Genomic DNA, 10,975 nt, shown 5'->3' on the forward strand with positions numbered 1-10,975 from the left:
GTTTTTCCTGGGTGCCTCCTCAGGCCAAGGGATGGCACAAGGTCTGAGAAGGGAGGAGGAGAAGAGGGGGTGCAGAGGCTGCATTGCTGCATAGTCTGCACAGCACCTCCTGCTCTTACACAGTACATCAGCAACACAACAGAAGCAGGGCCTCCAGCAACAAGTGGGTTTAGCTACAGCACAGCTTTCTTCTCCATCCCCAAAAAGCTTAAGACGGCATTTTAGCAATATGGCTCCTCAAGGAATGCGGGAGGCCAAGGCAATGCACTACTTCTGCAGAGAAGAAAAGATGAGGGCTGTTTGCAAAGAGGGACAGCCAAGCAACTGCTCACAAAATCCACCTCTCCGTGGCTTTAAATGTAAACTAGGTGGGAGCAAGATGAATATCTCCCTTTAAACTTAAATGTTTTCCTGACATAAGGCCTTCAGATAAGAAATTCCAACATTAATGCTTCCATCCGAACCCAATGCACCTGTACTGCTCCTGAGGCACATAGGATGGGGGGTATGGGCAAGACTCCACTGCAATGTGCAGATCAATACTCATTTTCATTTTCAGAGGCACGTTGAACTTATGCCAATTATAAAATCATAGGACCACAGGATAATTCAGATTGGAAGGGGTTTCAGAAGGTCTCTAGTCCAACCCCTTCTCAAAACAGGGTCAGTTCTGACCTCATGTTCTAGGACTTGAAAACCTCCAAGGATGACAATTGCTCAACCACTCTGGAAAGTCTGACCCTCTGCTTGACTGACCTCATGGTGAAATACCATGAATTTAGACTCATCTAAATTATTTCTGGATAATACTGTATCTAAAGTGGCAAGATGATGTCTCTCCAGAGAAAGACTTTCCCACTCTGCAGGTGGCCCCTGTGTTTCTTTTCCAGCTTGTGAATGCAAGAACAACGGGCAGTGTGATGAAGGATACTCAGGGACAGGACGATGCTTCTGTGAAACAGGATGGACTGGCCGGCTATGTGAAACCAAGCTAGGTCTGCCTGCTCTCACCAGACTCTGTCCATATGGGTTGAAACCACTCACAGTTCAAAAGGTTTCCATAGATAAGACAGAAAGGGTTAATAAATGTCAGGAGCTAAGAGCACTTAGGAGCTCTGCTCTGGACTGAGGAAAAACCCCTTCACCCCACTGTCTCCTCTTTCGTGATATGGCAATACGAGTTCCTACCTCCCCTGTGGAGGGGCTTTGGGCCACAGCACCCAAAAAATGAATTTCTTACAAGTTTTCCAGTTAGCCAGATTTGTATGAAGGGCTCTCCTTATGCATGAAACAAGGACATCGTGGTACCAGAGCTCTTTGATTCCAGCTGTCCTGCCTTCCCTGCAGCTCTGCCACCAGTGTGTTCCCCGAGCTGCTCAGCCAACGCTGTCTGCACAGAGAACAACACGTGCCAGTGCAAGCCCTTGTACAACGGGGACGGGATCACGTGCACAGGTGAGCTCCCATCCCTGCTCATGGCCAGAAGACAGGTTCTTCCCTCTTGCACGTATACAGGAATGCAGTTACTGCCCACCACGAAATGTTGCCTGCCCAACCTAAAAACTTCCACTGCGCAGCCAGTGGGACAAATTCAGGATATACGGAATTCAGGTTTTTCTAAATCAGAAGGCTGACTTCTCCAGACTTTACCAAGTAGGACCTTGGGCAACAAGTGCACCTCAGTCAAGCTTTGAAGACAGCAGGGTTTTAAGCTGGGTTTCCCTCAGAGGATTTACAGTGGGACACAAAGATGTCAAAGCGGTTTTCCAACAAAAATGATTCTATGATTATTTTTATGACTGAAGGCAAGGCAACTCCCTGGTAACACTGCTACAGAAAGACTTGCCCTTTCTCAGCCAGGTGTCTTACATCTTTCAAAGTTAACCTGGCCAGAAACCTGAGGGTTGGTACCATGAATCAAGAACATCCTGACAAGGCCTTCAGAGCCCTAAGGGACAGACTCACAGAAATACAGTAATGCCTCAGGAAATGGAAACAGCTTTTTTTCTTCCCCCAAACAAGTAGTCTAGTATTTTCAGTGTGAAAGGGCTGGCAATGGTTTGTCTTTATGAAGAACATGCTCTTTAAAAACAGACTTTACTCACTTGCTGTTTTTTTTTCCCCTGCAGCTGCAGAACTTTGCAAACAAAACAATGGTGGGTGCCACAAGGCAGCTGTATGCACACAGCACGGGGTGAAAGTCTTCTGTAGCTGCCAGAAGGGATACAAGGGAGATGGGTTTACCTGCCTTCCAATAAACCCTTGTGCTGATGGCTTCAACGGAGGCTGCCACGAGCATGCCATCTGCATCGTCATAGGACCTGTAAGTTGAATGATTTCAGTCCCCAGCAGGGAAGTCTGAGGTGCTTCTCCCTGGTGCCAGCATAAGTCTCCTCTGGCTGGATCACACTCTGTATCCCCCTAAATCCCTGTTTTCCAAAACAACCTTCACTTAGTTTTCAACCTGCTTTCCACTTCAGTTGAAGGCTGAGAAACAGTTTGACATCCTTGCTCTGGGGAATGGGGTGACACAGAAGCTGGGATGTTTTGCGTACGTAGTCTTTCTGTCCCAGTCTTAGCCCTCCCTAAATGTCTATCCCTATTTGCAACAGGAATTTGTTGGATCAAAATTAAATACATTTTGGAAGCTATACAAAGGGACAGCTGGGAGAATAGTGTCATTTGTTGATTGCTTGAGCTCAACTTAAAAAGCTCTGCAGCCACATGATGCAAATTCCATGACCCACATAGTCATTGTGGCTGGGGAAAACTTGTGCAGGTGACTTGATCCAGCATTTGTCCTGGTGCTTGCAGGATTGCTTCTCCATTCCATTTTGGTGTCTTGCCTGAGCTGCCTTCCAGGAGTGATCAAGAAAAACCTTGCTGATAATCCATTCCAGCTGTCAACCATTGCAATCCCTGGATGTCACCTATTCCCACTTGGTTTACAGTTCTCATTTATTACTAGCAGTGGGCTGTTAAATTCCATGCCTGCTTCCATGCCCACTCATTTAAATATCATTTTGATATGTTTGCCATCCATTTTTTTGTGAATTACATGTCATATAACCCTCCAATGCGTGTTATTAACTTTGTGGATGAAATTATGCTTTGGTGTTAATTCAGCAAAGCAGCCAGGTACATGTGTAAATGTTTGGCTTAGTTGTCAGTAGCAACTTTTCTCTTTGTCCATTCCTGCTTATATCAAGTGAAATTTCCCCAGCAGTTCAGAGTGTTGCGTGAAACACCGGTTTCATGTCAGCTGAGTGCTTGTCCTGGCCTTTTTCCTTCTCCCCCTGAGCAGGACAGACGGAAGTGTGAATGCAAGAACAACTTCATTGGGGATGGGCTGAACTGCTCCGTGATGCAGCTCCCCCTGGACCGCTGCCTGCAGGACAACGGGCAGTGCCACCCTGACGCCGACTGTGCCGACCTGCACTTCCAAGGTGAGGGGGGCACACCCTGCACACCACTGTGCCATGAGGCCAGTGACATCAGGGCAGTGACCAGGAGCCGTGAGCTCCCTTGGGCCTCTACCTACGGCCCCGCGGAACAATGAGATTGCAGCTGGAGCGTGAATTTATGCTCCTGTAGATTCATGGAGCAATGTGTGCGGGCAGTCCAGCTCTCAATGTTACCCCTGAGGAAGCAATCTGCTCTAACTACATTTCACAAAACCCACGGGTATTTGTACTCTGCTGCTGACTCTGCTCCATAACGTGGAAAACCCCTTGAGGAAGAGCTGGTCCTTGTCTCCCTTTGCAGACACCACGGTCGGGGTGTTCCACCTGCGGTCCCCCGTGGGGCAGTACAGAATGACTTACGAGCAGGCCAAGGAGGCCTGTGCCAATGAGTCGGCCACCATCGCTACCTACACCCAGCTGCTGTATGCACAGAAGGTGAGGAGGCCTCTCGGAGGGAGGAGACCCCCAAATAGGACAGAGACACAATGTAAATGGAGAGGGAGGAGCAAGGGGGCTGCTCTGTGCTGATAAACATCATTTTCTCTCCTTTCCTTCGCCCATGCCCCAGGGAATGTTTGGCTGGGAGCAGATTCAGGCTCTTTATTGGTTTCACACCTGTTCACACAGCACTGAAAGCACTTGCCAAGTTCTTGTTTCCAGTGATGCTGGGGTGAGAGGCAGACTTTCAGAGTATTTTCAAGGGGATTTTAATTATTAACACTTCTTAAAGAAATCTGCACTTCAGAATTATGCTTAATTTATTCCTTTAAAGTAAGTCTCCGGGAACCTTTTTCTCAAATGCTGTTAACAGACCCATTTCCATATTGCCTCCCTTGAGCATGTTATAGACAACCCATGGCTGATGTCAGTGTGATGAGCATCTCAGCTTGGGTTTGCAAAACTTGTTTTAGAAGAGTGAGCCAAGACTGACTGTCCCTTTCTGGGTCCTTCCAGCTACGGAAGGAAGAAAGACACTCACTCTAGAGACACTTTTAGCAAAATGCTAGACTGACTGGTGCTGGCAGGGCAGGTGCTGCCTGAGTGCCCCAGGGGCTCTGTTCATTCCATGTGCAGTTCCCCAGCCTCACCACTCAGCTTCTCCCCTGAGTTTTTCCCTTCTGGCTGTGCTGACCACAGGCAAGGTACCACCTGTGCTCTGCTGGCTGGCTAGATGGTGAAAGAGTGGGCTACCCCACCGGCTTCTCCTCCCCAAACTGCGGCTCCGGATACGTCGGCATTGTGGACTACGGGAGAAGAGTCAATCTGAGCGAAACCTGGGATGTTTTCTGCTACAGGGAGAAAGGTAAGAGGGTCTTTTGTCTCATCCCACTGTGCAAATGAGAGCAGCAGCCCAGATTTTGGTTCCTTCCATCAGTCACAGGCTGCTAGATAACACCACAAGAGACTCTGCCTCTTTTTTAACTTTAAAAAAAAAACCCCTAACCTGTTGGGTAGTTTTTCAGGCACAGGGCAGCCTAAAGCTTCCTTGGAAAGGGTGTTTTCCCATACAGCTCTCCCTGTTTGTACCTTTCAGAGGTGAACTGCACCTGCAAGCCAGGCTACGTGGGGGACGGCATCTCCTGTAGTGGGAACTTGCTGCAAGTGCTGATGTCCTTCCCAACGCTGACAAACTTCCTCTCGGTAGGAACAAAGGCTGGGGCAGGAGTGGAGCAAAGCAGGCCTCGAGTGTTGTATCCAGGGTTTGCTTTACTAGCCCAGAAAACACAGGCAATAGCAACACACCAGTGAAGCAAGGCTGAGTGGTCTATATCTGCACCTATCTGGTCTAAATCCAAACCAGAGCTTAGTTATTACTTTTTTAATTACTTCCTCCAAAGAAGTTTCAGGGTTCTAAAATTCAGTTGGAATTAAAAGCCTGGTACAGCTTTAGCTTAAAGGAGGAGACTCTCTGCACTACTTTTTAAGCATCGCAAGGAAAGCTGTGTTTTGGAATTTCATCGATTTGCTACTGGGAAAAGGCAAAGTGTTAAGAGTTCTTGTCCCTACTCAGAAAGGTACTTATATGTATCAGCAGCCTCAAAGACCACGGAGGCCCAATGTCTGCAAATCAGTTTAATATGTACTCATCAAATTAGCAGCTGGAGCTGGGTTTTGAATACAAACTTCCTTTGGAAGTCACTCTGGAGCTGCTTCATGGCTAATAACAGAGAATTCCTTTGCTGCTTTTTATACAGTGTCATCTTTTCCTCTCTCCAGACGGGAGTGCACAATTGCTCTCTGTAAAGCTGGATCTTGTTTCTGCCTAGGACATCATGGCTTACTCCAACACCTCTAGGAAGGGGAGAGAGTTCCTGCGGTACCTCACAGACCTGTCAGTGCATGCCACCCTCTTTGCTCCAAACGATAGTGGGTTAAAGGAAAATGAGGTCAGGGTTTTTTTCTTTTTTTCCCTCCTTCTCCTAATAACACTTCTTAAACAGCTATTATGGGTTTCTGCATCCCATTGAAATTTAAGCTTAGAAAAATAATCTTGGTATGATGTGACTTCTGCTTAACCTCGTATCATTTAAACTGTGCTCACAAAAGACATTAATTCATTGTTTCCATTTCCCTTCCATGGTTAGGGGTGCAAGGTTATTGAGTGTTCAAGTCACTACAAAGACTTTTCCATCAGGGATTTTAGTAACCCTGTTATGAAGGAGTCTGCCTGAGATGAAGTCTGTTCTAGCTCATTAGCATGGAGCACAGTTACATGAAGAAAGCAGCAAACAGCTTTGGTATTTCCCACAAATGCATTAAAGGCATCCATTCCTATTCATTTCTATGCTTATCCCTTTTATTCTTTCTTTCCTTCCTTCCTTCCTTCCTTCCTTCAGTCAAACACTGTCTCAAACATCTCACAAGGGTTTATGCATCTTCAAGCTGTTTGGAATATCTCTGAGTCTCATCACTTCAGGTCTTCCTACAGAGGAGTAAAATCCTTTGTCCTGCTGGTAATAAGGTCCTGCCTGCTGCAGGCAGCCACCAGAGGCCAGGAGGGACAGAATGTCCCACTGCTCCCCTGCACATTCCCCAGTAACCTCTAACGATGCTGCACTTGCTGCAGAGGGAGAAAAAAGGTCACAGGCACATAGTTTACTATTAAAGCCAAAGGATTAATGAGTTCATTAATACTCCTTGTATTTTTCCCTCATTTGCAGACACTTTCTGGGAGAGACATCGAGTATCATTTATCTAATGCCAATATAATGTTTTATGAGGACTTGACCAATGGAACCACCCTTCTAACTCGTCTAGGGAAAAAAATCCTCATTACAAACACCAGGGGCCAGGAACATCAAGTCCCTACTGCTGATCAGGTACCTCTGTAATAAAATTTTCCATCTTAGTGCTTTTCCTCCTCCTATGCTATACCCTGTAATCAAGGGACACACTGATCTGGAGGGCATTTTGATAAGGTTTTGATGAGGTTGGAGTGGGCAGCTATGAGAGACTGAGTTCAGAAGGCTCTTTCCTATCCAGAGACTGCAGGATAGCAGCTGGCAAACTGCAAATTTACAAGCTTGCAAATGGACATCTCTTACCTGCAAAACTTAAAGGAAGCTCTTGAAGTGGCTTTCTGTAGAAAAATGGGGATATGGGCTTCATTTATGGGCTCTTTATTATGGGTTCTTCTCTCAGCTTGGTAGGATTATGGGGGGTAGCTGTGTGATAGGTGAAGAAATGAAAGCAGCAGCTTATCATTTAAAATAGATGTTTGCACTTGTAAAGTTCCTTGGTAATTTTCTGGGAGAGGCAGGAGACATCAACAGAGCCTTGCTCACAGCAAGCAAACTCCAGCCACCAAACTCGAGTGGCAAGTGGCATCCTCCACAGTGAAAGTGGCTGCCTGGCACTCAGGAATGACTGCACTTCTAGGCACAGCTTGGCTACTTCACAAATATCACAAAAACCTTCAGTTAGAAAATAAAAAAAGGACAGAGCAACATGAAGGCAACAGGCAGGTAATGATGATGGCTATTTCATGCACAGGAGAACCATGACCAGCCAGGTGTCCGGGAAGGCAGCAGTGTAATATTCCATGGTTTTTTCCATGTTTTTTCTCTTTGGGTGTCAGCAACTGAGGTGGGAAAACCATCCTAATGCAAATTTCGGTACCAAAGGGAAAAAGGTCAAAGCTCAGCTCTCATTCCTTCTTTTCCTGACAGAGCGAGATCCGATATGTGGACAGAAGTGCTATTGTTGAGTGGGATATAATTGCTTCCAATGGGATAATCCACATCATTTCAGAACCTTTAAAGGCTCCATCAGAACCTGTAAGTACAACAATTCAGGTTTTTGGGGTGGTGAGAGGTAACTGTTTTATTTTACCCTAAACCAATTGCTGGCACTCGTATATTCCCAGTATGCCTGACATACATGCAGCTTTCAGCTTAAAAGGTTACTTTCAAAGAGAATTAGAAGTTGAAAACAAAGTACCAGTGATACCAGAAATTTGTCTGAACAATTTCTTCCCACAGTTATAATTTTTTTTTTCTTTATATAAAATAACGGAGGTCATGTATGTAATTGAGTATTTTAAATGCTCCAGCTTATAAGGCACCTCATTTACTCTTGCCTTGGCATTCATTCCTATCCAAAACAACAAGGTGTCTTGAAAATAGGTATCTTTTGCCTGCATGAACTCCTGCAAAACTCCCAATTATCCAGCTGTCTCCTTGGTCCCCAAGGTTTAGTGAAGGACTCGGCAGTGCTGGGTGAACAGTTGGACTCTATCATCTATTTCAACATAAACAGTTCTGTGATTATGTCAAAAGGCCACATTTAAGTGTCTCTAGGAAACACCTACCAGGAAACCCAAGCACAAGAACAGCTCAGGACCAGACCATATCTCAAAGGCACACTGCATGTGCTTGAGTGCTGTAAGCTGACCAGCGCCCACCCATAATTCATCCTCTCCCTTGCTTCCAGGCTCCTCTCCATGCCACTACTGGGACAGGAATATTCTTTGGCATATGTCTAGTTACTGGAATTGTGGCTCTCATTGGATATTCTTACCTCAGGTTCAGGAAGAAAAACATAGGCTTCCAGCACTTCAAGGTAGGTGGGAACACAAAGCTGGGGGGGAACAACTGCACTTCCCAAATTCACAGCTTTCAGTTTCTCCATACATTTGGTTAAGCTAGAAACATTCCTGATCACTTTACACTTGAGCTGTTCAGACTGACAGAGAAAGTGGGGAAGGCTCACAAGCTTCCCTTGGGCATGAGCTTACATTTGCCTCCAGACCTCTCCACCCAAGTACCTGCTCACACACACTTCCAACACTGAGGACTGGCCCAAAGCTGATTTAACTACATCACAGCAGTGCAGAAGTCCTTGCCTCCCCAGAAAGCTCACCCTTAGGGAATCAAATTACAGCCACTGAAAGGATACCTGTTCTCCTCCTCCATTACTATTAATTTTGATGTTCTGGAGGTTGAAATGTTTCATAAGAAAAAGGCCAGATCCAACAGACAAACAAATTGAAATGCCTGTGGGATTGAAAAGGGCAGGTTTTTATACTGATGCACTTTCATGCTTGATTTCTCTTAACTAATTTTGCTAGCAACACATAGATGCAAAACACGTCAGCAACAGCTGAGCTAGAGACATGAGGAATGAGGAAAAAAAAATGTTACAAAATACACAAGAGCAAACCAGAAAGTCTACCTAGGTGAACAGAAATCCCTTCCTGCTTTAGTCTCTGCATGTAATGTGAATCATCTTGTAGAAAGAAAAGCCAGTAGCCAAGAGCCAGAGAAAACACTTCTATTTTTAAATAATTTCAATGAGAGCCCTCAGAACTAACTAGGTACTTTTTACCCCAACCATCATTTCAGGGCCACACCTCCTCTCCCATTCTTTGCTGAGGCTTAAAAATAAGAAGGGAGAGGGAAAGAGATAGCAGTGTTAAGTCACCTGAGATAAAACAACAACCAAAGCCACAGTTCATGCCCAGAGACAGATTTATGTAATAAAGCCAGTTGAATCACAACACTGCATCAGCTGGCAGGGAAGCTCAAGTGTCCCATTTAATGCACTGTGGAAAGAGGACGAAATTTAAACAAGTTTGTGTGCTTTTGTGTAGTCAAAAGATGACACTGACACAACACCACTGGACAAGTCACAGCCTTCAAATATCACCAACCCCTCATATGAAAGTTCTTCAACACTGACTTCACCAGAACCTACTTACGATCTTTTCTCAGTAAGTGTTCCTCTTGACTTGAGACTACTGATATGATGGTAAGAGGGAATGACTTTATAATATAAAGAAAAGTGTCTAGTTGGAAAAGAAAAATTAATTCAAGAAGCCAGCATTTGAGTTCCTGGCTCTCCTGCCTCCCCCCTGCTTGAAATTAGGTTGTCTCATGTGTAGTAAAATTGAATCTGTGGTCAACAGCTGCATTTCAAGGACATCTTCAAAGACAGCTGAATTAAACTGGACTTCAAAATGCCACTGAATGACAGTGACACGCCTATACAAGCTTTAAAAGCCTTCTAATTTTGTCTTTATATCTCCTTGCTACAAATGCAGCTGAGAGCCACACTAGCACTCCAAAGAATCTGAAACACAGCAGAGAGGCAGCTGGGAATCCAGGGAAGGAAAGATTGCACCCTCATGTACATGCAAAGTCTAAAATCAAAATGCACCAATTTCCATCCAGTAAAAGAGGACTTGTTTGGTGCAGAAATGTCAGGTGCCAACTCTGCCATCTGTACGGACAAATTTGCCAAAAAGTTACATTTGTTTCTTAATGCAATGTTCAAGTCTGATTTTCTTTTTATTCTATTTTCTAGGATTCAGATGACCAACAGCTTGTGATGAGTGGCCCTCATGACTAGAATTAAAAACTGAATTTGGCATTAGTCATCTAATAAACACATTTTTATTTACACTTTCCGTGAAAAAAAAGTGTACCTACATTACAGGGAATAAAATCTTGTTACAGATTAAAAACCAAAAGAGCACAGCTTTGTTTAAGATGTCTTCTACACAGCTAACAGATACCAACTTCAGAAGTGTTGGCTGAATCTGAGCAGTACCCACTATGAGTGCTAAATGCAAAATTAAGTCTCAACTAAACTACCCAGAAGCAGACACCCCTCTGGGGAAAGCAGCTGATTTTCACTCACCTGCTATTTAACTGCTTTTATTTTACTTCATAGACTTTAAAATGGCTACAAGCACACAGGCTGCTAACTTGGCAAATATCCTAAATTTTCTAGTACTCCAGGCCTGTGCTTTCATTTTGGCTCAGTTACAATTAGAATAGGCAAGCGTGAAACAGAACATGTGGTAAACCTCTATTTTTAAACTGAGGGGATATTTTTGCTGGTATACTTTCCTGTTAGATAGTCAGCAGCAGGAAACACAACCATCCTGACTGTCTTTCTCTACCTCCTCTGTCTTTCCTTGACCTTGGCTTGGTGCTTGTTTTACATCTCACCTCACTGTACAAAGGGAAGCAGTAACTGAGGCAGCTTCAGGAAGAAATGCAGGTGTT

The 10,975-nt window shown here is 44.8% G+C and overlaps 1 protein-coding gene across 1 annotated transcript in view; it reads left to right on the top strand.

The window, feature by feature from the left end:
* Positions 1 to 10,367, top strand: part of LOC131592282 (stabilin-2-like) — a 72,492-nt gene extending 62,125 nt beyond the window's left edge. The window contains exons 55-67 of the mRNA XM_058863694.1: positions 891 to 995; positions 1,348 to 1,455; positions 2,130 to 2,323; positions 3,305 to 3,446; positions 3,766 to 3,899; positions 4,602 to 4,767; positions 4,999 to 5,105; positions 5,732 to 5,851; positions 6,626 to 6,784; positions 7,634 to 7,741; positions 8,397 to 8,525; positions 9,556 to 9,675; positions 10,269 to 10,367. Of these exons, the coding sequence (XP_058719677.1) occupies positions 891 to 995; positions 1,348 to 1,455; positions 2,130 to 2,323; positions 3,305 to 3,446; positions 3,766 to 3,899; positions 4,602 to 4,767; positions 4,999 to 5,105; positions 5,732 to 5,851; positions 6,626 to 6,784; positions 7,634 to 7,741; positions 8,397 to 8,525; positions 9,556 to 9,675; positions 10,269 to 10,313 (1,637 nt within the window). The 3' untranslated portion in view covers positions 10,314 to 10,367. The remainder of the gene's footprint in view (positions 1 to 890; positions 996 to 1,347; positions 1,456 to 2,129; positions 2,324 to 3,304; positions 3,447 to 3,765; positions 3,900 to 4,601; positions 4,768 to 4,998; positions 5,106 to 5,731; positions 5,852 to 6,625; positions 6,785 to 7,633; positions 7,742 to 8,396; positions 8,526 to 9,555; positions 9,676 to 10,268) is intronic.
* The last annotated feature ends 608 nt before the right edge of the window (positions 10,368 to 10,975 follow it).

Source organism: Poecile atricapillus, chromosome W (genome assembly GCF_030490865.1).
Source record: "Poecile atricapillus isolate bPoeAtr1 chromosome W, bPoeAtr1.hap1, whole genome shotgun sequence".
NCBI classification, from domain to species: domain Eukaryota; kingdom Metazoa; phylum Chordata; class Aves; order Passeriformes; family Paridae; genus Poecile; species Poecile atricapillus.